Below are 27,942 nucleotides of genomic sequence, written 5' to 3' on the forward strand. Positions count from 1 at the left end.
TGTTTTGGACTTCAACTCCCACAATTCCTAACAGCCGGTAGGCTGTTAGGAATTGTGGGAGTTGAAGTCCAAAACACCTGGAGGGCCCAAGTTTGCCCATGCCTACCTACTTTAGGGGCTCCTTCTAGCATGAAAAAGGTAATATATGCAGCCTTTTAGGCCCTACTTATTTGGATGGGCGGTGCAAAACTGAGATGGACGCTGGATTGTGGCAAAAGTCAACATGGATATATCTCTATAATGAAGGGTCTTGGCAAGCCAGTAGTTTAACTTAGGTGGGAGAACTTGAAAATGGGTAAAAAGTAGAACCAACGAATGGCCAATCGAAAGATTATTTCTGTACTTACCACTTATGTAGGGGTTCCAACGCACCAGGAAGGATGAAAACGTCATATACAATCGGTTTTCAACACTAATGCAGACTAATGTTGGCCTACGTAGCAGTTGCTTGGAACCACTTAAGGTGCAATGGACTAGAACCAGTGATCTCAGAAGGCTTCCTTTATGACTCAAATCAAAAACAACCAATCAGAACAGACTCACCCACTGGGGTAAGGAGGTGTGGCTAAGGGCACTGAAAGCCACGCCTCCATTTAGCTTCCAGTAATCCCATAGCATTGGGCCATGATGGTTAAAGCGGCATCAAACTGTATGAATTCTACAGTATAGATGCACTCAATGACATCTGCCATGTTGGGTTCAGCTTTGATGCCTGATGGCTTTCTCCTTGTCTTGAAAAGGTTACAATGCTGAGAGTCCTCTAAATGACCTTTAAAACCTCTGTAGTTCCCACTTCGATGTATTTCTCCTATAAAGGTAGAAGGAAAAAAAATCAAGCCCTGGCTTCTTTCCTGGGCTCTTTGGCTTTGATGTTTTGGGTGGATGCTGGTTTAGCTATTTGCACTGTAGACAAATTTATTATTACTAGCTTGGGTACCTGCCGTTGCCCAGATTATTTGAAAAAGTAAATTCTTTAATTGTACAAAATGCATAAGGTTGTGGGTAAACTACAACTCATATCATGCCAGGTTATTAAGCCCAAAAAACTCCATCAGTACTTAAAGTTTGTTGTTGAGCAAGTTTGCACTAGAAGCATCATCAGTGAGGTTCAGTGTGCTCTCTGGCTGTAGGGTAAACTACAACTCCCACTATGGTGAGTCCGTCCCCTCAAACCCCTCCAATAGGCTGAGTTAGTCATGGGGGTTCTATGCACCAAGTTTGTTCCAGGTCCATCATCAGTGGAGGTCACAGTTTCTCTGGTTGTGGGTGAACTACAACTCCCAGAAAGGAAGTGCAGTTTCCCTCAAACCCCACCAGTAATCAAATTTCAGCATATGAGGTATCTGTGCCAAGTTTGGTCCAGATCAATCAGTGTTTGGGTTCACAGTGCTCTCTGGATATAGATGAACTACAACTCCCCCAAATCAAGGTGAATTTTCCCCAAAGACCTCCAGTATGTTGTCGAAGGCTTTCATGGCCGGGATCACAGGGTTGTTGTGTGTTTTCCGGGCTGGAAACATGGCCACACAGCCTGGAAAACACACAACAGACCTCCAGTATTTTTGGTGGTCATGGGAGCTCTGTGTGCCAAGTTAGCTCCAGGTCCATCATGGTGGAGTTCAGAGTGCTTATTGATTGCAGGTGAACTATACATCCCAGTACCTACAACTCCAAAATGTCCAGGCCAATTCCCCTCAAAACCTACCAGTATTCGAATTTGGGCATATCAGATATGCATGCCTAGTTTGGTCCAGAACCATCATTGTTTGGGTTCATAGTGTGCTCTGGATGTAGGTGAACTACAACTCCTATAAAATCCCTCCAAAGATCACCAGCAATTTTTATTGGGTCATGGGGGTTCTGTGTGCCAAGTTAGTTCCAGGTCCATCATTGGTGGAGTTCAGAGTGCTCTTAGAATGCAGGTGAACTATACATCCTAGTACAGTAGAGTCACTTATCCAACCTTTGCTTATCTAATGTTCTGTATGATCCAACGCAGTCTGCCTCCTGGATCCGCAGCTGTTTCTCTAGGCAGCAACGTGCAGCAGGCCAACACGCTCATTAACAACATAAGTGCAGCTACACTCCCAAACAAGTGGCAGACTTGTTGCAAAACATGATGTTTTGATGCTTAATTTGTAAAAGCATAACATAATTTGATGTTTAATAGGCTTTTCTTTAATCCCTCCTTATTATCCAACATTTTCGCTTATCCAATGTTCTGCCGACCCATTTATGTTGGATAAGCGAGACTCTACTGTACCTACAACTCCTATAAATCATGGTGAATTCTTCCCAAACCTCTCTAGTATGTTCAGCTGCTAATCCATTCCTCTGTTTGCTAGCAAAGGGTTATGGGAGATGCAGTGGGTGGGTTCATGCAAATACACACCAATTAAGAGAGTCAGAAACACTGGGATGTCTGTGGTGGAGGAAAAATAGAAAATCTAGGATGAAATTGTCCCCGTATGAAAGGCTTTACTTGGGTTGTGGGCAGAATGGTGTTTACGGAGGACACTGGCAGGGATCTTGGTTCATAACTGTTTGTGGAGGCAGGAGCTTGTTCTGTGTAAGTGAACACTCCAGCCACATACACACATGCATATTTTTACTTTTATTATGTGTATAGAATATAATTAAATAATAATAATAATAATAATAATAATAATAATAATAATAATAATAATAATAATAATAATAATGGCACACTTCCTCTCTTGAAATGAGAGCCAGCATACAAGCTCAGGATAAGCGGTGTTCTTACAAAGTTTCTGAACTCTGAAATCACCCAATATTGGGTTAACTATCCTTTGTAGCAACCATTGCATTAGGGCTTTATTTCCCATATTTCCCAAGTACAATGAATAAAAAAAGACACGTTGTTGGATTCTAGGGTTCTTTTTATTACTTATTTACAAAATGGGAGACTTAGAAAACAACCCCAAATATCTTAAGAACAAAAGGCAACATGTTGAGGAGGTACGTGAAATCGTATGTGGGCCTCATTCCACTTACTTCCTCTTCTTGGCATGTTTTCCTTCCCCGTTCTACTGTATCAAACAACCACGTGGATATATATACATAAATACAAACATACAGCAAAGGTTAAAAATAGACTTCCCCATCCATCGTTCTGCAAGATGAGACATGCGGGATATAATATAAATCCATGACAACTGATTACCTTGTCCTCGAAGTGAACATAACTAATTTGTACGATTACCAATAGACATAACTCCATTGAAACAATGAGAAAGCAGCACCAGTGCATACATGTCCAATATAAGCAAAGGCTTTGTCCTTTACTTTCGGTCAGTTTTAAGAATCCCACACAAACGCTGAGAATCTGGTTATTGACGCTTCTGCGGGCAATATAGATGAAGAAGCCTTTTTGCAGAAGTACCCAAAGGAATTTTTGTGTCCATGAAGAGCTATCATTGTGGGGACAAAGTATTTTCAAGCTATGGGAATTATATGGGGTTCAGAGTATAGGACTGGTACTTGATTAAAATTGGTTTTCAGGAATCTAGAAGGAAATCCAACCCTATTAAATAAAGCTTTTGCAGCATGCGAGCCTATCACAGTGACTTTGAGGCAGCAATACAAGATGAACACTGAAGTGGGTTAAAACCAAAATTGGGGAAAGATGCTTTTTGCACTCTCAGAATTTCGCAACTAGCATGACACATATTGGCAGGGAGATTCTGGGAGTTATAGTCTGAAAAAGCAATTTTTCCAAATTCTGGACACAATAATGTCGTATTAATGCCTGGTCTGGACACATTGCAGTGTTTCAACCAGGTGCACCCAAAAGGCATTGCTCAAAAATACAATTCGACATCCAAAATGTCACTACTCTACTAGATTCATTGCTATAGTTAATTCAATTGAACATTTGCACAATAAATTTTAATTACAGATTAATTTTTTCAGGTAAGAACAAAGTTTTCTAGCCCAGGCATTGGCAAACTTTAGCCCTCCAGGTGTTTTGGACTCCAACTCCCACAATTCCTAACAGCCTACCGGCTGTTAGGAATTGTGGGAGTTGGAGTCCAAAACACCTGGAGGCCCAAAGTTTGCCAATGCCTGTTCTAGCATGTATATCTGTTTCATCCCATTTAGGGAATTTAATAATGAGGTAAACAATAAAAACTGGAAAATACAGTACAAACCCCGTATCTGCAGAGCAATATCTAGTCTCATTGAGCCATATCTGACAAAATGTGTCCTCTCTAGGCATTTTCTAGGTCCTCCAGCACAACTATAGTATTCTAGGGACAGAAATCCTTCATTTCAATAGGATTTGCTATTATTTCGGTTTTACATATCCATGTGAAGTCTGGGAATGTATCCCAATGGATGTGGGAGTTGTACTGTACAGTTCGTTTATATTTTATCTTTTGAGACCCTTCAGAGTCTAACTCTGTGCAGGTAATTTCCTACAAAACAGTTTCCAGAGTCAAATATTAAGAATTCAAGTGATATAAAAACATAGGAATGGCATCTTACTTTGGAGATAGGTTACATCTTTTCTCAAGGCAAATGGCAGTATGCTTGTAGTTTTTGGAAGTGGTCTAAGAACCAAATCATCCATATCACTGCATGAAGCGGAATACTTTCCATTTCTTTGCTGGTGCCGGTTGCTCTCCTGAAGGTTAAGTTTCATTTACCAAGGTATGAGTTAAAAAAAAAGTTAAGTAGGGAACCTCCCAAGGCACCATGCAAAACACTGTTTTAAATCTCCTGAAGTGGAATGGCTTCATTAGAGGGAATAGTTTCCGACTTTGGGGACTGGTGAGTCACCTCCTAGGAATAACGGGCGAGCTTGTCATAGTTGGGGGCAATGGTCCTACACAGAAACATCGACAGGGTCATGAGGCAGAGCTGTAGGAAGAGAGAGATCTTGTTAAAGGACATCACGTTGCCATCCTGGTTTTAAAAAAGGCATGCTGGGGATCCAAAAAGGAAAGGATCCAAAGTGAAACAAGACACCACCGACCATTTCTGGTACCAATCATGATCCCTGGAATCTAGAAATGCTGCTAGTTGTGAGCCCTGGTTTTGCATCTTTAATTCAGCCTTCCCTAATCAGCAAACTTACAGATATTTTGGACAAAAACTGCCATAATTCCTAACCACTAGCCCCAATGGGTTGAGTGAATGGGAGCTGTTATCCAAAACATTGAGGAAGTCTGCTTAAAATAATGTAGATAAAAAAGAAAAGAGGCACAGAAGAGCTTAGGACGAGACAATATACCTCTTTGAAAGAAGGGGATCTATGTATTGTCGAAGGCTTTCATGGCCGGAATCACAGGATTGCTGTGAGTTTTCCGGGCTGTATGGCCATGTTCCTGAAGCATTCTCTCCTGACATTTCGCCCACATCTATGGCAGGCATCCTTAGAGGTTGTGGGGTCTGTTGGAAACTAGGCAAGTGGGGTTGATGTATCTGTGGAATGTCCAGGGTGGGAGGAAGAACTTTGTCTGCCTGAGACAAGTGTGAATGTTGCAATTGGCCAGCTTGATTAGCATTGAATGGCCCTACAGCTTCAAAGCCTGGCTGGTTCCTGCCTGGGAGAATCTTTCTTTGGGAGGTGCTAGCTGGCCCTGATTGTTTCTTGTCAGGAATTCCCCTGTTATCTGAGTGTTGTTCTCAGAGCCATAGCCATAAAAAAAATTCGGGGGGGGGGGGGGGGGGGGGTTGAATTTCTTTTTCTTTTTAGCGAATCATGAATAGTAGTTCCATAACGCAAAATAATGTAGAAATCAAGCTCCATCAATAAACTTCAGTGGAAACTCAAGACAGATAAACTTCAGTGGACACTCATGGGGATTTGGTTAATCAATTAAAATTCATGAGTAAATCAGGTTTTTTTTTTAAACCTGAAAATTTGGGGGCGGGGTTTGAACCCTTAACCCCCCCCCCCCCCCCCCCGGCTATAGCCCTGGTTGTTCTTTATTTACTGTTCTGATTTTAGAGTTTTTTAATACTGGTAGTCAGATTTTGTTCCCTTTCATGATTCCAGACAAGAAACAATCAGGGCCAGTTAACACCACCCAACAAAGGATTCCCCCAGGCAGAAAGCAGCCAGGCTTTGAAGCTGCAAGGCCATTTATTGCTAACCAAGCTGGCCAATTGCAACTTTCATACTTGCCTCCAACAGACAAGAGTTCTTTCTCCCACCCTGAACACTCCACAGATATATCAACCCCACTTGCCTAGTTTCCAACAGACCTCACAACCTCTGAGGATGTCTGTCATAAATGTGGGTGAAACGTCTGGATCATGGCCATACAGCCTGGAAAACTCACAGCAACCCATGGGGATCTATCTTTTCAGAACTAATTCAAAGCATAACGGTTCTACCTTTTTCTCACTCCTAGAAATAATCACTCACTCATCACTGTGAAGTTTGAAGAACCTGCTGCATTTCGGTGTTTTAACATTCTTTATTGATCCTTGTTATGTCCTCAGTTTCTAGCTACTAGCTGGCGTTCCTCCCTCTTGGCTGCTCAGTTTACTGCAGAACAATTAGACCCAGGGCTTAGATGCCAAGTGCACTCCCTCTCCTCGCCCCTTGGGGGCACCAAAGGTCCCTTCACCAAGCAGCACCAAGCAAGACAGACAGAAGCCCTTTACCTGCAAGCAGAATAATAGGGGGAAAGAGCAGGTGTTGTTGATAAGAAAGAGACAGATTGGCAACAGCCAAGTCTCTATTTTGCAGAAAGCACAGCCCTCCCACTTCCCTTGGCGTCATTACCTTGCCAGTACTCCAGGTAGAAATCCCTGTGCAGCAAGGAGGGATTGAAAAATGGCAATTAAAAGGTAAACAAAGCAGTTAGTAATATAGTCATCCCTCCACATTTCTGGGTTTCACTTTTAGGGATCTGATTATTTGCAAGCTGGATTAATACAGTCTCCCTAAGGGCCCTTCCACACAGCCATATAACCCAGAATAACCCACAATATCTGCTTTGAACTGGAATATCTGAGTCCACGTTGTCATATATCCCAGTTCAAAGAGGATAATGTGAGATTTTATTCAGCTGTGTGGAAGGGGCCTAAGTATCTTTAAGTCTTCTAGTGTGACTCAGGTTTGAACTCAACCACTGGAAGACCTGGAGATTATTAGAGAATACTTTGCTAAGATTTCCTGGTCCTTCTGTACGATTCTATGGTCCTCTTCTGGCAGTGCTTGACCACAGAGTTGTGTTGGGAAACCAGAAGTAAAATAATATTTTAATGCATAGTTTTTCCATTTTATGGGGGATCCTGCACCCCTAACCCCAGCGAATGTGGAGGGTTGGCTGTATGTGGGAGAAGCATAAGACATGCACATGCTAACATTGGTGAGCATAATTTCTGATAGTAAAAGATAAAGGTTTCCCCTTGACATTAAGTCTAGTTGACTCCGACTCTAGGGGTTGGTGCTCATCTCCATTTCTAAGCCGAAGAGCCAGCATTGTCCATAAACACCTCCAAGGTCATGTGGCCGGCATGACTGCATGGAGTGCCGTCACTTTCCTGCCGGAGCTGTACCTATTGATCTACTCACATCTACATGTTTTTGAACTGCTAGGTTGGCAAAAGCTGGAGCTAACAGCGGGAGCTCACTCCATCTCAAATTCAAACCGCTGACCTTCTGGTTAGCAAACTTTGGCCCTCCCAGTGTTTTGGACTCCAACTCTCACCATTCCTAACAGCCTCAGGCTTAAATGGCTGAGGGGGAAAAGGAAGGGGCCTGAGGCTGTTAGGAATGGTGAGAGTTGGAGTCCAAAACACTGGGAGGGCCAAAGTTTGGCCATGACTGATCTATACTTTCCAGCCTGAGCAATTAGGGATTATTCTACAATACAACAATAAAAGTTAAAGTCTGTATATGTAGCCCATGCTGGCTGGGGATATTGGAACTGGTAGTACAACCCATTTGGAGAGCACGAGTTTGGAAAGGTATGTTTATTTGCAGAGAATTGCCCATCTATAAGAAGCACTGGTGGACATCCAAAGCACACATAAGCTGAGGCACACGCAAGCCATGCAAATGCAACCCACAAAAAAAATGACGCATGGAATAATGCATCTCGCCAACTAAGCTAGGAGGCAAAAATGCATATAAAAAGGAATGTCAGAAAGCAGAACACAATCGGCCCTCCATATTTGTGAGTTTAACTTTTGTGAATGTGATTATTCACAGATTTGATATGTTCTCTCTAGAACCTCATTTACACTGACGATTTAGTGCAAATAAAAGCTAGGTTTGAGCTGTAGCTGCTAGCCCAGTGGTTCTCAACCTGTGGGTCCCCAGATGTTTTGGTCTCCAACTCCCAGAAATCCTAACAGCTGGTAAACTGGCTTGGATTTCTGGGAATTGTAGGCCAAAACACTTGGGGACCCACAGATTGAGGACCACTGTGCTAGACAATGAATGGCCATGAAAGTGTGCAAAATAAATCCCTTAATGCACACCAGCACCCTGTGATTTATGTAACCACCATCTGTGTCGCTAACTGGTTCTAGGATTTCCTATGTAATCACCTGTACAGTGAATATCGCTTTGTTCAATACCAGTTTGTAACTGACTTAAGCGGTCAGTCCAGATGTGCCCTTCTACCAAACAGGGCAACCTTGGAAGACCTAGAAATTCCAAGCAAACTGTTCTCGCGGCCTAAAACAAAACAAGTTTTTTCATTTGTGGTTTTTTTCCCCCCACTTCCCACCTAATTCTCACAAAAGTGGAGGGCCTACTACACACCCATGCATGTATACAAATTCACTCATATGTTCCACCTGCTAGAGAAGTAGAGGATCTCCTGGGAGCCACCACTATGCAAGTCCCTGTGCTCTATGGCACTGATCATTAACATACACAGCAGCTGGAGGAACTACAATGAAAGTTTAGGATGGGGAGAGGAAACTGCAGATTCCATTTCTTTCACATGTTCATACATACACATAATTCTGCAGTCAAACAACAGCATTGTGGGGCCGGGCTGTGGCGCAGGCTGATAAACAGCTGCTGCAATAAATCACTCTGATCATGAGGTCATGAGTTTGAGGCCAGCCCGTGGCGGCGTGAGCACCCATCAATTAAAAATAAAATATAGCCCCTGCTCGTTGCTGACCTAGCAACCCAAAAGATAGTTGCATCTATCAAGTAGGAAATAAGGTACCACTTATAAAAGTGGGGAGGCAAGTTTAACTAATTTACAACATTGGAATGAGGAAGTGCCATCAGAGTGGATGATGAAGCAGCTGCTCCCCCTGTGGCCAAAATCGAACAACCCCTCAGGAGAAGGTTAAATTGCCTCTGTGTCTGTCTGTCTATTGTCTCTGTCTCGGTTCAATGTGATTATGGGCACTGAATGTTTGCCCTATGTGTGTATAATGTGATCCGCCCTGAGTCCCCTTCGGGGTGAGAAGGGCGGAATATAAATACTGTAAATAAATAAGATTAGAGCTATACAACTGACACGTCCCTTTCATGGGCACCTTCTCAGGGCACCTTCCTTTGTGCTGCAGAATTGTCACATTTGTCCTCTTGTTTGATACTAAAACACTTTTGGTTATGTAGATACTTCAGCAAGAAACAACACTTTCCTCAGTGCAGCTTATAATTCTTCATAAGAAAAACATTACTGTGGATTAATGAAGAGAAAAGAACTGCAGGCTTATGAAGTTTCTGTATTTCTCCTAGAGGATGAGACAAGACACCAGAACTTTGGTGTAGCACATGCAGCACTTCCTTTGCTATTGAATTTGGGGTTGTTATTTTTACTGTCAGGGGAAAGAGATATGTGACTTTTCACTTTCAGTTGCAGGACTGGACTTTGAATCCTCAGCCACATTGGAATTTGTGGTCTGAAAAAGGAATTCTTCCAAGTTCAGAGTCCAGCTGCAGGCCCAGATGTGGACCTGCAACCTCACCAACTTAGATGCTTTGCTAGTCAAGATCTCTTACCTCGAGAAGGGCAATGCCAAGGCAGATCCCCACAACTGTGATGATATTATTGGTCACCCAGACTTCAACACTACGCATGCAGCCCTGCAATGGGACAAAAACTGGTTGTAAATTCTGGGCTACAACGACAGACAGTCTGGAACATATAAGCCCAGTACACCCACTAGCTTCTGCTAGTCCTATCCTTTATTTAGTCCTCTAGTCCAGAACTTCAACTTTTTCCACTCATGACCTCTTTGCAGCAAAGAAATTTCTACGTGAGCTCAGGTGTATAGGTATATAAAAGTCAGTCTTGGCCACGGTGGTCCATGCTCTCGTTACATATCAAATAGACTACTGCAATACACTCTATGTGGGGCTGCCTTTGAAGACTGTTTGGAAACTCCAAGTGGTCCAACAAGCAGCAGCCAGGTTGCACACCAGAGCAACGTTCAGGGAGCATACAACTCCCCTGTTATGTCAGCTCTACTGTCTGCCGGTCCGCTGCCGGGCACAATTCAAAGTGCTGGCTTTAGCCTATAAAGCTCTAAATGGCTCCAGTCGAACTTACTTGTCTGAACGTATCTCTCTCTACAAACCGGGTAGAGAGCCAAGATATGCAAGGGAGGCCCTGCTCTCGGTCCCACCCCCATCGCAAGCATGGCTGGTGGGGACGAGAGACAGAACTTTCTCAGTGGTGGCCCCCTGGCTATAAAACTCCCTCCCCAGGGATATCAGACTGGCCCCCTCCTTCCTCATTTTTAGAAAAAGAGTAAAAACCTGGTTATGGGCTCAGGCATTTGGATAGACGTTGGGTGTTACAATAGAAAATTGGCAAAACTGTATCAACGAAAATGATGGCACTTGGATTTGGTATCATGGCTTTTAATTAGTTTTATGGTTGTTTGTATGTTTTTATTGCATTTCTGTATATGACGTATTGCTTTTTATCTGATTGTATATGCGACATTGAATATTGCCATGTTGTAAGCCGCTTTGAGTCCCCCTTGAGGTGAGAGAAAGCAGGGTATGAATACAGTAAATAAATAAATGAATAGGGTATAAAAGCAAACATTTACTGATAATTATTGCAAGGTTAGCTAAAAAAGCCAAATTTCCTTTTTTTGTTTTGTCCTTTTTTTCTTGTAGTACAGCTGAAGCCTTTTGCAGAGTCCACTGTAAACACTGCATGTTGCTGCTAACAGATTCATGTGATGTCTAGGTAGATTTCAGGAACTTTTTACTTTTGCCAATTTTTTTTGCAACCCCCAATATTGAGCTAAGGGGACGCCATCTGAGGTTGGGACCCACAATTTAAGAAACAGCACACTAGTTTTCCCTCTAAATATTTTAAAGCCACCTAATGAATACAGATTACTATATCATGTGGCAGTGAATTCCAAAATCTGTTTTTTTCCCCCCAGCCTACATTGAATATCTTAGCAATTAATTGAATTGGCCATCTTTAGCTCAAGAGTGTGTGGATGTGTCCTTCTGCCATGCTTTCCTCCTCATCCTCTTTCCCCCTCCCCACCACTACTTTTTTTGCAGAGAAAACAAGAACATCCACTACTTTCCATCCACAAAGCCGTTTCCAAACCTCTGTCATGCTCCCCCTCAGCCATAAAACATCAACGTAAGGAGATATGAGAACTGGATGCCATACGCCTCCCCGCTCCACTTCTCACCTCCTTGTAGACTGGCCACTCGCCCAAAGTTTTGCAGAAGCCTTCAGGCTCCACGTTTGCCGTCTGATTAATCTCCAGAGGACTAGACTGAGAAGCATTGTAACAGGAACAGGGGAAGAGGTCGGAGGAGTTGTGGACTCTCGGGTTCTTCCTCCAGTCGCTATAAGAGGTCCATCCACAACACTGGAACTAGAATATTGAAAAAGAGGACACAATGAGGAGGAGCAGGTGGAGAAGCAGAGAGGACATTGTCCTGTCTGAGAGGTGTCAGAGCTGCTCCTTGTACAAGGCTTCTCATGAGAGAGAATGAGAGCTACTATAGAGAAAAGAACAAAGATATGTCTGGGAGACCAATGATGCAGGTCTTAGTCATGTTGGTATGTGGATGGGAGATCTCCAAATAGGTCCCACTGCAGAAGGCAGGACGTTTATATATACAAATACAGTAAGACTTCCATATCGGCAGTGGATATGTTCCCAGCCAGACCGTGATTCCATGAAACCACAAATTCGACTGAACACCATTGAATCATCTCGTTTCCGGTCCCAGCATACCATATAGTTGTGTTGGAGGACCTAGAGGTATCCCTTGCTAGGAATTTCCTAGATCCTCCAAAACAACTCCATGATAACTTCCACGGAGGGTGTGCCATAGAATTGCTTGGAGGATCTAACAAATTCCTGCACAGAGACTATTTCCCCCCGGGGACAGGTAAGTGAAACCACAGTTATACGAGTTTCATAGTTATAGGTGTCTTCCATGTAATGATAATGGGTTGGATCTTGCTTAGCAGAAGGGTGGATCCAACCTCATTAAAAACACTGCTGATAATGGGTGACTTTCAGAAGATTTTTACCTGCTTTTGCACAAAATCCCAGCTCTCTTCATGATCAGAGTAGGAACTTTTTGCTCCATAAGTTTCGATTATGCCATTTACATATTCTCCAACAGTTTTCTTGAGCTGCACAGGAACAGAAGGGGAAAGTTACAGGAGAATCTCCCACAATTACAAACGTAAGCATGATTACGTTCCTGTAATCATCATGCCAAATTCCAGTTTCCCATGCTATCTTCCTGGGCTGGCATGACTAGAAAAACATGATTGAAAGTTACTTTTCTGGATTACAACTCCAATAATCCCTCAGCTAAAATGGTAAACATCTATGTAGCCAACGGCTATGCCATGCTGCTGAGGAATGTTAAGAATTGTTGTTTTTTAAAAAAAGTTAAACTGTAGAGCTCTTTTGATTCCTTGTTTGAACAAAGGAAGCACCTGCAATTAAACCTTACAATGCCCGCTCTCCACCAATTCCTTAAAATAGGAGTGAAAATGATTAATAACAATCTTGAGTAGCAAGTCTGCCCTGGATCCATATTCACGGCATGAGCTTCCAAATTAGTTTCATTTCAAACCATGTTGCCTCTTTCCAAGAGGAGATGGCTCTGTATAGCACTGATAACCAATCACAAAACCACATCTCTCCAACCCTCCCTTCAGGCTGTAAAGGGTGCTACTTAACTGACTTTTGTCGCAGTCACACAACTACACCTCTCATTTTGGAGCAATTTAAAGCTAAAATAAAGGGACAGGAACATGGTACCCTCCAGATGTTCCTGCACTGCAGCTCCATGATCCCTCCCAGACCTGCTGGTTAAGCCAGAGGGGGGCTGTTGTTGTACCAAATTGAGAGTCACAATTATCCCATCTTTGCTGTCAGGGGAAAAAACTGGTTTATGGGGGGTGGGTTGCACTGCAAGGCCTTCTGAGAGCAATTCTTTTAAGCCCTGGACTTTTAAATCCAAGAGGAGATGACCACCAAGTCTTGAGTGGGGAGAAAAAGGGTGAAAATGTCCCCACATCCACCCAAAATTGGGCTCCCAGTGGGTCGCAAAATTGCCTTGAAGCTCCATGCAGTCCATGGGCTGAACTTTGCTTATCTCAGTATCAAATGGAACTCTTAGGTAGTGCTCAGAAAAGGTACATTTTTGGAGAATAACTCCACAAAATACCAACCATTAAGGCCACGGGTCATACCAATGAGAGTTTCTTGGGAAACTACATGCCTACATACCCCAAAGGAACCAGATCTCATCTGATCTTGAATACTAAGCACCATAAGCCCCAGGGCCCTTCGAGTGAAAGTAAAGGTTTTCCCCTGACATTAAGTCTACTCGTGTCCGACTCCATTTCTAAGCCAAAGAGCCGGCAATGTCCGTAGACACTTCCAAGGTCATGTGGCCGACATGACTGCATGGAGAGCCGTTACCTTCCTACCAGAGCATTACCTACTCACATTTGCATGCTTTCGAACTGCTAGTTTGGCAGAAGCTGGGGCTAACTGCGGGAGCTTACCCCGCTCCCCAAATGCAAGCTGTCAACTTTTTGATCAGCAAGTTCAGTAGCTCAACGCTTTAACCTGCTGTGCCACTCCTTCTACACTAGCCCTATATCCCAGGATCTGATCTCAGATTATCTGCTTTAAACTGGATTATATGAGCCTCCCCTGCTAGATATCTGGGATTAGATCCTGGGGTATAGGTGAGGTGTGGAAGGGCCACCAGTTAGTACATGAATAGGAGGCTAGCTGTGAATACCAGGTGCTGTAGGCTCTGTTTCAGAAGAAAGAATTAGCAAAATGCCTAAAACACCCTATGAATTCGAAAGCACATTGATATACAGACATAATCCAAAGAAATTGGATCCCATGCTCCACACCTAGGGTTTTGTTTTTTTTGGACAATCAAAGCTTCATTCAGGGAGGACGGCCGTTGTGGATTGCTTTTTTGTTAAAATAGTTCTCACAATAAATGATTTGCTGCATCAATATACTGGGCGCCCTGGGCAGAAATGTTTAATACAAATCTAAAACCTGTCTGAAGCATGGAAAGGGGTAAGGAAGGCTGGGCCAGAGGAACAGGGAAGGCTAAGAGCCCCATGTCCCTCCAGCCAAAATAAACCTCACACCCATTTCTGGAGGGAGACACACCTATCATAAGTTTCATCCCTGATTCCTCTCCCAGCAGTGAGTCACACGCAAAAAAGAAAAGGAGGCTGCAGACTCACCTGGCCTCAACAAGAGATCACCTGGACTGAACAATCCCTCCAGTTCCATGTGCCTGGGGCATACTTTCCCCACCCAGTTCCTTAAGCCAGCAGGGCAGAAACTGGGGTTTGGTCTACACCAGGAGCAGGGAAAATGAAGCTCATGGGTTCACTGTAGCTGCACAGGATTGTTTCTGAAGCTTTCCTTTAAAAACAACTTTTTCAAAATAATTTTTAAAATAATTTATTTCTCTATTCCTGATTATATAATATAACTTTATTTATATCCCGCCCTATCTCCCCGAAGGGACTCTGGGCGGTTAACAACAAACATTGGCAAACATTTAATGCCATAAACACTAGACCAGGCATGGGCAAACTTTGGCATATGGTAACAACGCCCCTCATGTTAAATAAGGGGCATAAGAGTTCTCATATTTGCCATATTTATATTCCCTTGGCAACCCTGTCTGCCCATTTTTGGATGTCTGAACTGCATCTCTAAATGCTCAATTGATGTTATAAGTTACTGTGGACCCTCTAACGGTTCTGATTTGGAAGGAAGAGCCCCAGCTACTCCTCTGCCTTCCTGTTGTTTCAGCTGTTTTAAAAAAGGTCCCAGTTTCTCTCTCCTCCTGCCTTGTCAAGCAGCAGAATGGAATCACACACAAAAAGTGGAGGAGCACATATTCTGAATATTTTCCTCTCCGTCAGAGGCTTCCTATCTCACAGAAATCACCACGCAGGAAGTGAATGAGGTGAGAACATTTTCCTTCTAACATGAAAATCCTATTGCAGAAAGGAACCTTCAAAAATGGTGCACAAACTCTGCAAACCAAGGCAATGGGGGAGGGCAAAATGTTCTCGCTTGGAGAAAAGGCTTTCTCTCAGTTCTATTGCTGTCACAGGAAGATCTCATGTTTGCTGAGAACATGAGATAAGGCTTTTTTGTGTCAGCTCTCATGCAAGACTATGTTGATCTACTCTCTCCTCCCTACTACCCCTTTTATTTAAATAGGTTTTTAATCATTAGGTCCAAGCTTCTGCCAATCTAGCAGTTCGAAAACAGGCAAATGTGAGTAGTTCAATAGGTATCGCTTCTGCAGGCAGGTAACGGTGCTCCATGCACTCATGCTGGCCAAATGACCTTGGAGATGTCTACAGACAACGCCGGCTCTTCAGCTTAGAAATGGAGATGAGCACCAACCTCCAGAGTCAGACACGATTAGACTTAATGTCAGGGGAAAACCTTTACCTTTACCTTTACCTTAACTATTAACTGGATGTTGTGGAAGGTTTTTTAATGTATATACATGATCTGACTCTATTTATTTCCTCTTTTAAATGTCTTTAAACCGTTCTTGATTTAGTCCTGTTTTGATCTGATAATAAAAAGTAATTTTAAAAATTAAACTATTACATTTATATTTAATTTTAGCCATATTCAAGAATCACTGTTTAACTATCAAGCAAAAAGTCGGTGCTAGAAATAATATCATATGAAAGCTGACTGGCACAACTTGGGAATCACAACCAGGTAAAGTGAAGATACCTGCCCTTGCGCTTTGCCACTCTGCTACTGAATGCACAAGAACACATCTCAGCACATTAAAACAGTAGCTGTGGCTCTTAATGAGACATGCTGCATTATCACAGGATGTCTACGCCCAACACCGCTGGAGAAATTATACTGTTTAGTTTAGCCGGCAGAGCACCATCTGATATCTGCCGGGAAATAGCAGCAGCAATGAAAAGACCAAGGCATTGACATCTCCGCCCCATCCCCTGTTCGGATATCAGCCAGCACGCCAACACCTTAAATCAAGAAACAGCTTCCTAAGATCTACAGAGATACTCGCAGGAATACCTCAGCAAGTAAGAGTCCAAAAGTGGCAGGCTAAAACCCGGAACCTCAATCAGTGGCACAAACCAGATGAGAAATTCCCTCCTGGGCACACAGAAGACTGGGCGACTTGGAAGGCGCTGAACAGACTGTGCTCTGGCAGCCGAGATGCAAAGCCAACCTTAAGAAATGGGGCCACAAAGTGGAGTCCATGACATGTGAGTGTGGAGAAGAGCAAACCACAGACCACTTACTACTATGCAGTCTGAGCCCTGCCACATGCACAATGGAGGACCTTCTCACAGCGACACCAGAGGCACTTGAAGTGGCCAGCTTCTGGTCAAAGGAAATTTAGCATAATGCCAAGTTTTTAACTTTATTTGTAGTTTTTTAAAATATACATTATAGCTATATTCTCAATTTGCCTCTGACACAATAAATAAATTAATTAATAGCCATATTCCCTTGCAGTCTCTCTCTGTAGTCAACCATTTTGGGTCCCACACTGTGAGAAGGGCAGGATTTGAAAAATAAAGTAGGGGCAATATATTCTGTCAGGAAGCTGACAGAATAAGCGTCACATTATCTTTTGGTGTTTAGCAATACAATCTGCCATCTGAAAGATGTAAAATGATGAACTCGGGAAAGGAGAGAATGTACATGAATGTTTTCATTTGTCAGAGTGGAAAAAAGTACTTAGCAGTAAACTTTCCATCAGACACAAACACCAAGGTCACACACATACTTTCTCCCCGAACTTGTGATACAAACTCACCGAGTTTTGCTGTACATATATCAGGATCCCGATGGTGATCTGAGCAATAAAAAGGAGGAGCAGGAAGGCAAAGTACTGTTGACAAACAAAAGAGAAGAGCAAAATTAAGCAACTGGGATTCTACAATGCTTCAATCACTTTCATTCCAGCTTTAATGTTTTACTATCGCCTTTAATTGTATCTAAATATGTAAATGCACGTGTATGCATGCGTACATGTTTTGCATAAATATGGATAATACACACAACCACACAATATATATGCCAAAAATGCCAGAGAAGGCTTTCAAGGAGCAATAAAATAGCAGCACTGAGAGATCTAGAAGTCACAATGCATGTCACTAAGTACATATACAAAAAGGAACTACAGAAGAAACCGAGAGAGATTCTGTTTTTTTTTAAAGGAACAAGATATCTCTGAGGTTCATCTGAATTCTAAAATAATCTCCAGCAATGACTAATCTTTCAGGTTTGCCAGATGTCTTCAAACTAGATACCTGTATTAGGCAAAAGCAAGCCATGGAAAAACAATAACTTTCATACATAATATGAGAAAAGTAAATAGGAATATATATATTTGTCCCTCTCACAATGCTAAAAATTCAGAGCCATTTATTGTAATTGAATGTTGGATGATCCAGTGCTGACAAAAGGAAGTTGTCCTTCAACACAGGACATTTGTATAGAATTTACTATGGAAAAACTGTGGGATTTACTTCCAGAGGATATAGTGATTATTCCTAATTTGTACAACTTTTAAAAAGGACTGGACAAATTCATACAGGAAAATGCATTCAGTGACTCAGAACAGGAGTATTTACAACTGCTTTCTAGTTTCCTGCTTTTGCACTTTTCACAAGCCACAGAATGCTGAATTACATAGGCCTTTGGTCTGATCCAGCAGAGCTTTTGTTATATATTAATCCAGTTCTGCTTTGGGGATTTTTCCCAACAAAGCAACAAAACATTTTGCAATGTTGAGGTGCATGCAGTTAGTATGGTACAGAGATGTAAATACAGTAAGGGAAGACTAGAAAAATGAAAAGCCTAAACCCACATATACAAATCATTTAGTACAGGAGAAAGAGTATGCCATGTGAGTGCTGCGTCATTTGAGTCTTCTCTCCATCTCTCAATAAATATAGCCATTCTTCCAAACCCCTCCAAAATTATTTTGGTTCCCTTCTCTCACATCATGTCTACAATAGCCTTTTCTTAAGTCAAGGGCAAGCAGCAGTGGTCTTCAAGATACTTTGGTCTACAACTCCCATCATCCCTAGTCCTTGTGTAGGATTACAGGAACCCCATAAGACTATGAAACACGATTTTTTGTTCCTGGGTTATAAATGTTATTTCCTAATTGGTTCTATCATAAAAACCTGGAGGACGTTTATTAAACTGCAAAAGCTTTGTTTTTCTGGATGCAGCACATTTTGCTATAGTTTTGCAATGAATATCTCATAGAGTCTCAACCAAGTCAGCCTAGTTTGTGGCAGCCACAAAAACGAAGTTTTTGAGGTATAACAATGACTTTCAAAGTAAGCACTACACAATTAAACAGGAAATAACACTTTCAAGCCAGGACATAATTTTCTTTTCAAATTTTGTTACAAAGTGTAATTGAAGGGCCAAAGAAAATATACGTGAACAGAATGGCATACAATATTCCCAATGAATTCATAAGCCATAGATTTATAGGACTGCGTAGCAATATTGGCAGTTTCTATTTCACTTTTCAAATAATTCTTATCCAGAGATTTTTCTTTTTACAGAGGAAACATAGCTCCCAGGATTCCTTGTTCTAAATTCAATTGGGTCTTAGTAAGCTCCAAGAACCCGGCTCCCCAAATTATACTTACAAATCCCAGCATGCACTTGATCTCCTTGAGGGAACCTAGACATCCAAGGAAACCCATCAACATTGTGAGGATGCCAACACCACAGAAGATATAGGACCAGACTTTTAGGGCATAATATGATGACCCTGGGGAAGGAGAAGCAGACAAATCAATCCAGACCATCTTAAAACAGAAACAAAGATTGCAAATGTAGAGAATATTATTTAGAAGATGGTCTCCTTATTGGAAATAGTAACCTTCTTCAAGCTGCCACTAGTTATTTGTTATGTATATAATTCAGCTTGCTTACTGTATTGTATATGTGTATATTGGTTTGCGGTTTTTCACTCTTTGTTGTGGGAGGGGCTGCAGACCATGTGATCAGATCTGGGCTTGTTCAGGGCTCAGACTCCATTTTAGATCTCCAAATCCATTGGACTTTCAGACTAGGCCGAGACTCTATTACACTCTCAGAACAGAGAGATGTTTTCGATTATGAACTGTTGATTCTAAGAAAGATGCCCTGTGTTACTACATAGAGAATCTACTTCAAATCCTATCTGTAACTGGACTTATAAGCAGTGTACCTGTATGCTGAATATATGAAGTTTGTGAGTAAACCAACTATGTTATTTCTAAAGAAGTCTACTTATTTTTGTCTCTTGAGAGCATGATTTAAAGGCAAATATATCTTAAGGGAGAGTAGATGTTTTTTGGGCAATTAAAAGGAACACTTCTGCAACTCTGCTATATGTGTATGTGTTTGTGCATTGGCATATCTTTGTCCCCAACAGTTTAAAGGCATGTCTAGGTACATCAGTTTAACAGCTGATGAATCTAATTGCCTTGCATGAATGCCATTTTTCTAAAAGGTTGTGACTCTAACAAGTCATGCATTTCCAAAGATCATAAAATCTCCAAAAGGTGATGGAGATTTCCATTTTCCAAAACTCCTTTGACTACCGTAGAGAGATTTCTCAGAACTTGGAAAAGTTAGTTTCTTGATTATAACTCCCAGAAGTAGGGTGCCCATGTCTGGGAGTTGTGCCCCCCCCCCCACCAAAAAAATTTCAATCCTTTCCAAAGTATAATAATAATAATAATAATAATAATAATAATAATAATAATAATAATAATAATTTTATTCTTATATCCCGCCCCATCTCCCCGAGGGGACCCGGGGCGGCTCACAACAATAATAAAAACAGTGACAAATTACACATTGTAAAATCAAACATGAAAAGCAGTCATACAATCAATACATACATCACATGTTAAAAACAAGGAGATAAAACAGTTCTAGGCCGAAATAGAGGGCTTCTGTAGCTTCGTGGCAGAAGTACTCAGCAAGGTATCAATAATCATGGCAGAACACTCTCTAATTAAATTAAATGGGCAGACAAATCAACCCCCAAAAAGTATCTGAAATCTTCCACAAGAACTGCCACATTATTTCAGGGCTTAAAAGGATAAGATGCAGGAGCAGACATGACGACAGACTGGGAAGTGAAAAATTTGAAATATGCTTTCAAATAACTTTTGTTTGCTTGTTTGTTTCCCCCAGGTTTACCCGGTGGGCTAAAAGGGCAAGAGTGTAGTTTTATTAACATCTTAGAAACATTAGGATTTTGAGGTAAAGAGAAATATGTTTGACGGGATTAAGAGAACCCTCTGGACTCACCAAGAACAGAAGCAAAATTGTTTCGGTCAAAAAGGATCCATAAGCCAAAGCTGAAGAGAAGACTTCCAAGCATCTGGAGAGGATGGCAGAGATAAAGGAGATTTTTTTAAAAACATACATTATAAGATATTGATGAAACCTTTCTTTCATCTTTTGACACCCTCCCATAAGCGAGGGAATTATACCAATGCATCCATCTAGCCTAGCATTAGGCCTGCGCCCAGCTATTACTCACAAAAAAGAAGAGGTTGAAGATGAAGAGGAAGTACTTTATGACGCTAAGGCATCCTTTGTGGGACATGGTGGCTTCCTATAAGAAGGGAAAGAAGAAAGTTCACTATAAAGAAGCATAATCTGCAAATTGTGTTCAGTCTATTATACCTGGGACCTACTGCCATCCACTCATTGTACTTCCATGAAAATCTCCTACCCAACCATTGCATGACATATACTCATGTATACAGGGAAGTCAACCTCAAGAGCAGATTTGGGGTCAACATTATGGATCTGAATATGGTAAGTCGAGGTCATTCCACAGAAAGTGGAAAGTGCCAGTGCTGCCTAAGAAAGTCAACCACAGCTGCTACTTTACCACCTAGGCGTTCTAAAGGCCTTTCGCCACTCAGAGATGTAAGAGCTTAGTCTATCCTGGGAGAACCTAAACAATGCATGGATTCCCCCTGCTCTACTCTCTCAGCACTTTTCTTTTAGGTTCTCCCAGAAATACACTAAGTTCTTGCTTTTTGTCACTCTACTCAGAGAAGGGGATGGTTCCCATTTCGATAAGTTATGGAACAGTACTTACATTGACCCTTGGAAGAGTCAACCCAAGTTTTTTGGGTTGAAATTTTCACTAAACTTTCTAGACTTATGAATATACACAGCATTTTTAAAAAGGCCTCCTAAACAGATGGGTCATAGATCTCTATTTTTATGCAGATGTCTCAGAGGGTGAGGTCACAATCATGGCCCACATGGTTGCTGGAGAAACAAGGTCTCTCATCTTTGGACTCACGGTTCCAGTCCAATGACAAACAGGGAAATGGCAAAGAGTAAATAGAAAACGAAAGACTCTTTCCTCATGTCTCCTGACTCAAGATTGAGTGTACCATCAAATCACATGTTGATTTATCTCAAACTCATTTTCATCGAGAGCCACATCAGCCTAATGATTGCCTTCAAAGGGCTGTTGAATCCACGGATGGAGAATCCATGGATAGATAGGGCCAACTATAATTTTTGTTACATAGTGGCTGGTCACTGAAGATTTTGGGTCAGTCTCAGCTTGACAGACCTTTTTCTGCTTTTTTCTCAGGGATCACTTAAGTTCACTGGAGGAAAAAAAAAACTAAGAAATAATTACAACTAACAGTAAGCCTACATGGGCATGAAAACCTAGATTCATTTTGAGTTGGTGTCCTGGGTGTCAAGGTATTGTGGGTTACCTTGGGTGAAAATGGCTTTGTACTTTTGGGGAACTTTGGACAGCTGGATCAGGTTCAATTTGAACCAGTTCACTGTCCACATAGGGCAGGGGTGTCAAGCTCATTTTCACTGAGGCCTACATCAACCTTATGGTTGCCTTCAAAGGGCCATTGAATCCATGGGCAGAAGATCTGTGGATACAACTATATATATTTTTTACTTAGTGGTCAGAGCTTTTTAGTTTATTTATACCCAGTCTAGGTCACCAAATATTACTGAATAACAACTCCCATCACTTTTTATTATCCACCATGCGGACTGGGGATAATGAGAATTTCAACCCAACAGCACTTGTGTCTCTGAGGTTGGAAAAATGTTAAAGGAGAATTTAACTCCAGACACCATATCTCCAAGTCTCGTATCGAAATTGAAACCCCATTATCATGACTAAACAGAACAAACCACAGCCTTCCAGATGTCACTGTATCCCAACTTCCATCGGCTCTGATCATGATATCTAACAATGAGGAATACAGGAGTTGTAGTCCAGCATTTGGAGGGCCACATAAAATGACATGAAGGGGCAGATTTGGCCCACGGGCCTTGAATTTGACACATGTGATGTATGGCCATCAATAAGATGATCTTTCAGGCTTTGTTGTGGGAAACATCATTTTCTGGCTGCTACACATTATGCTGAGATGAAGGGCCCAAAGCTGCTCAGTTTCCTTATCAGTTGATGACTCTATTCATTGTACACAACCACACACACACACACACACACCCCTCCATTAAACTACACAGTGTCTATCTGACTGCAAGAATCACAGCATGAAAACAACAGTGGCTTGTTGTCTCTTCCTGTGTATATGTTCGTTACTTTTTACAAAACATGGTTCTCCTCGTCCTTCCAATATTATTCTCTGTTAGGTAGGTAAAATCAAGTGACAGCAACTGGCCAAAAGTGAACCACGAAGTTGTATGGCTCAAGGATGATTTGAAGCTAAGTCCCAAAATGTCATACCAGTTCTCTAACCGTTCTGAGCCAAGTGTCAAAGCAAAAGCATCTAATACGAAGATATGCCAAGAACTATCCTATTGCGTATTTTAAAATGTGGTAGACTACAGGGATGAGTCTCTTATGTCATTACCCTTCCTTGTTTCCTTGCCTGCTTCTTGGCAAGGGGTTGGACTGGATGGCCCATGAGGTCTCTTCCAACTCTATTATTCTATGGTTCTATGTTTAGTAGGTTTCACAAGTGGTCTATTGGTTTTCAACCTTTAGTCAGTCAATGTGTTTTGGAAATCAGATTCCAGAACCCCTCACCATTGGCCAAACAAGCCAGGGCTCCTGGAAACTGAAGTTTAAAACACTTGTTGAACCGAAGTTTGAGAACCCCAGATCTAGCGGATGTCATCATGTTCCACTCCTATATTTTTCCACCAAATCTTCTGTCTTGTTTTCTTTCCACACACACAAAAGACAAACAATAAGGAAAGAAATACGACACAGCTGCACATCCTATGTTTTTCCACCACATTTTTTTGTCTTGTTTTCTTTCCACACACACACACCAGTTAAGGAAAAGAAATATGACACTGCTACATACACAATGTACTTTAAAAGCATTGAAAAAGACCATGCACGTTTGGATCAAAAACTTATCTAGTCAGCCATCTATTTAAAATACACAAGGCCAACTTGTTGCCTATGAGACGCTAAACAGCACACCACAAATCCCTCTCCCTCTATGACAGGCATGGGCAAACTTCGGCCCTCCAGGCGTTTTGGACTTCAACTCCCACAACTCCTAACAGCCTACCGGCTATTAGGAATTGCAGGAGTTGAAGTCCAAAACGCCTGGAGGGCCGAGGTTTGCCCATGCCTGCTCTATGAGGGCATCTACACTATAGAATTAATGCAATTTGATACCACTATAACTGACATGGTTCAATCCTATGAATGTGTAATTTGGCCTCCTTTAGCAAAGAAGGGTGAAGACCTTGTAAAACGACAAGCAGTGAGCCATGGCAGTTTAAAGTGGTCTCAAACTGCATCAGTTTGACAGTATAGATGCTCACTTTCTCACTGACCGATATTCTTAACCCAACTGCTGAAAATATTGGAGATGACCTATCACCACACTGATCAGAAGCCATTGATAGTCCATAGCTCTATGAATTTATCCATCCCCTTTCATAGCTATCCAAACTAGCCACCAATTGCACAGTTTTATCTTTGAGCCCTGGAAGGTATAGTTCCCAAAAGGTAACTTCCCCAAGCACTTTCCTCCAACTACATCATCGGTTTCTGCCTCCGCAAAAGAAGTTTCAAAACGGAGCCCTGACAACAAGACAAGCTGACATTTATCTCTGAACAGAAGAGGAAGCGGTGAGTTTCAAAGCTGCCATGCATCACAGATTCTCAGAAAGGCGGGCTCATTTCCGGGGGTCCGCTTGCAAAGAATTTCAGTAATGTGTCTCACAGGCTGCCATCTTGCCCAAGAGATCCTACAAAACCAATCCTCATCTGCTAGTGATCTGCCTTATTATTTTTGGAGCTAATGCCGCATTTATCGCACATCCACTTACATCCCCCACAACACACATGTTGGTGCAATTTTGCGCTTATTCCATCCCACAATATTTCCTTACAAGCAAATATATACTGTCAATTCTAGATATATGCGCACACGTCACTCCTTTGCACATTTTCATTGACAGAATTTACTTTACACCGGCATTCCACAAACATTCAGCACTATCTAGGTTTTATCCGCATTGCTTTTTTATGTCTGCACTGTCCGGTTTTTGTTTTAATTCACGCCCTAATTCAGGCAAGACGTTTGGAGCCATGATCATCATCACCATGCATACAAAGCAGGGTGTGCAATCCGTACCACTTATGTAACCCCCTCCGTGACACATTTAAACGCATGAGAAACTTCTCGGGTTGCACAACGGCTTCTCGGATTGTGCGCACACAAGGGTGCTCTCCGTCATGCCGATTGCCAAGCGATATTTATCCTCTTGTACTGCAAATACACATAGATTTTCATCCACACAGGTGTTCCTCCTGGACAATTTTGCTGACCTATTTGCGTAAAACATCTCTATGAGGCCTCCTGAGGAAAAGACTCCCCAGTCTTTAAATTATGTATGTACAAATTTAGACTTGGAGAGCATTTCTAGACTATGGAATGAATGCAGCTTGACTACTACTTTAACTGCCATGGCTCAATGCAATGGAACACTGGGAGTTGTAGTTTTAAAAGGTCTTTAGCCTTCTCTGCCAAAGAGTGCCGATGCCTCACCAACTATAACTACCATGTTCTCACAGTACTGAGCCACAGCCACAAGTGGGATCGAACTGCAATAATTCTACAGTGTGAGGGCACCCAAGGACACCTAAAGAATCTGGGACCCCTTTCTACACTGCCATATAATCCAGATTATCAAATCAGATAATGCACATTATCTGCTTTGAACTGGATTATATGGGTCTACAGGGCCATATAATCCAGTTCAAAGTAGATAATCTGGATTTTACATGGCAGTGTAGAAAGGGTCTGGGAAAATGGGATTTTGTGGGGAGTCTGAGGCCCCTTCAACACTGCCATATAATCCAGATGATCAAAATTGGTAATCCACATTATCTGCTTTGAACTTGATTATATGAGTCTACACAGCCATATAATCCAGTTCAAAACAGATAATATGGATTTTAAATGTCAGTGTGGAAGGGGCCCGAGAGGCCTAATCTTTCAACCAGCATTGACAGGAACAATACTGTTCTGGAGGACTGTGGAAATAATCATCCCAAAGAGTAACATTTCCAAATTCACTTTTGCTTGCCTGGACACGGGTGGGCAAATTAAGACACTTTGGTTCCTTAGGCCCCATCTACACTGCCATATAATCGAGTTTCTGGATCCAGATTATCTACTTTGAACTGGATTATATGGCAATATAGACTCATATAATCCAGTTCAAAGAAGACAATCTGGATTGAGAAACAACTGGATTATATGGCAGTGTAGAGTCATATAATCCAGTTGAAAGCAGACAATCTAGATTGAGGTACTGGATTATATGGCTGAGTAGATCCAGCCTTGGTCTCTACTGTTCTCATACAGTGTCTGTGTTGTCCATCTCCCCCCATATCCAACCCCAAAGACAGCTCTTCTGACCATCTATAGCCCACATCTCCCCCTCTGGTTTTCCAACTTCCAAAACTCCCAGTGTCCCAATGTGAATTTCATCCTCCAACACATTCTCCCCCCCCCCTCCAAAAAAAAATATCCATAATCCGACTCGTTGAGCTTCAAGCCACACCAAGAATACTCCATCCTGATTCCCCTTCCACCTGGAAACCGATGTCCTCACTGTGGAAGAAGATGTGGGTCAAGAATAGGGCTCTACAGTCTATCACCATCATATTTGGACAAGTATGTAAGTAAGGATTCCCCTATTTGGCAGACATCACTTCTCGGGAACCATGCTAACACAGATCAGGTTGGATCTACACTGCCCCTGTATCCCAGGATCTGATCCCGGATTATCAGTAAGTGGAGACTCATATAATCCAGTTTAAAGCAGATAATCTGGGATCGGATCCTGGGATATAGGACAGTGTAGATCCAGCCTCACTGCCCCAAAACTTTGTTGCTCAACACACTTCTAGCCAAGTCTACCCCGCTCTTGTGTCTCCATCTACCACACAGGCTTGGATTCAATTGGTTTGAGTAAATTCCCTTGTAACCCTCAATGTGATCATGGGGAAGAGAATTTGGAGATATCTGGATCAGGAAGTCAGTCTAAATCCCTTCCCCCAAATAACACTCATCTTCTCCCCCATCCTTTAACTCTTCTTATTCCTCTTCTTCAGAGCTTCTCAACATCAGATCTCCTTTTTGGGTTGAGTAAATCCTCTAGTACTTCACAATGTGATCACTGGGAAAGGAATTTGGACATATCTGGAGCAGGAAGCCAGTCTATCCCCTTCTCCAAAATCACCCCCATCTTTTAACCTTCTACTCTCTTTAGTCCTCTTCTCCAGATCTTCCCAGCATAAGATCTTCTTTTTGGGTTGAGTAAATTCCATTGTAACCCACAATGTGATCATGGGGAAGGGGAACTGGGGAAAATATAGGGTCAGCAAAGCTCCCCCAATCCATCTCACCCCTTCCCCAAAATCACCCCATCTTCTCCCCCATTGAACCTTCTACTGCTCATCTCCAAAGCTTTCCCAGCACCAGATCTCAAGAGCTTACCTTGCAGATCCTCTCCCAAGCAAGACTCCTTTTTCCTATCTGGCTTCTCAAGTAGTCTCAGCTCTTCCAGTCCAACTCACCCCCCACTCACTCTCTCTCTCTCTCTCTCTCACTCCCTCTTTTCTTTTTCTCTCGACAGTACAAAGTTTCCAAACTTCTTCACCCAAAGGGCCCCCTCCCCTCCGCCTCCTGCCTGGCCGCCTCTCGCTCCTGATTGGTCGCTGGAAGGAGGAGAAGAAAAGGAGGCGGGGCGAGGATATTAATAATTAATTGCTGCCAAAGCCCCGCCCACCGTTTGGGTTTCTAACTTTCCAGCCTGCCTCTTTCTCTCTCTCTCTCTCTCTCTCTCTGCTTTTTTCTTTTCATTGTTATTAAGGTGGAACGGTTTCTAAAAGAGGTTAGGGGGTTCATGATGGTTTATTACCTGCACCCCCTCCCC

The 27,942-nt window shown here is 42.2% G+C and overlaps 2 protein-coding genes across 4 annotated transcripts in view; both read right to left on the reverse strand.

Annotated features, from left to right (window-relative positions):
• dkkl1 (dickkopf like acrosomal protein 1) overlaps positions 1 to 521 on the reverse strand; it is a 36,851-nt gene extending 36,330 nt beyond the window's left edge. Inside the window, exon 1 of the mRNA XM_003226181.4 lies at positions 348 to 521. The gene's annotated coding sequence lies outside the window, so the exon portion shown is untranslated. The remainder of the gene's footprint in view (positions 1 to 347) is intronic.
• A 2,358-nt stretch (positions 522 to 2,879) lies between these two features.
• Positions 2,880 to 27,663, reverse strand: cd37 (CD37 molecule). Of its 3 annotated transcripts, none has more exons than XM_062984212.1 (9): positions 27,504 to 27,661; positions 21,041 to 21,115; positions 20,806 to 20,878; positions 19,146 to 19,270; positions 17,288 to 17,362; positions 12,483 to 12,587; positions 11,626 to 11,814; positions 9,959 to 10,042; positions 2,880 to 4,884 (listed from the first exon to the last, which is right to left on the reverse strand). In XM_062984212.1, the coding sequence occupies exons 2-9, from the start codon at positions 21,104 to 21,106 to the stop codon at positions 4,807 to 4,809; spliced, it is 795 nt and encodes a 264-aa protein (XP_062840282.1). In that variant the 5' UTR covers positions 21,107 to 21,115; positions 27,504 to 27,661; the 3' UTR covers positions 2,880 to 4,806. The 3 variants fall into 3 exon arrangements, with proteins under 3 accessions (XP_062840282.1, XP_062840280.1, XP_062840281.1); XM_062984210.1 differs by lacking the exon at positions 2,880 to 4,884 and adding an exon at positions 6,409 to 6,639 and having other exon boundaries at positions 27,504 to 27,663; XM_062984211.1 differs by lacking the exons at positions 2,880 to 4,884; positions 27,504 to 27,661 and adding exons at positions 6,409 to 6,639; positions 21,611 to 21,758.
• Between the last annotated feature and the right edge of the window lie 279 nt (positions 27,664 to 27,942).

Source organism: Anolis carolinensis, chromosome 6, assembly GCF_035594765.1.
Source record: "Anolis carolinensis isolate JA03-04 chromosome 6, rAnoCar3.1.pri, whole genome shotgun sequence".
Taxonomy (NCBI): Eukaryota; Metazoa; Chordata; class Lepidosauria; order Squamata; family Dactyloidae; genus Anolis; species Anolis carolinensis.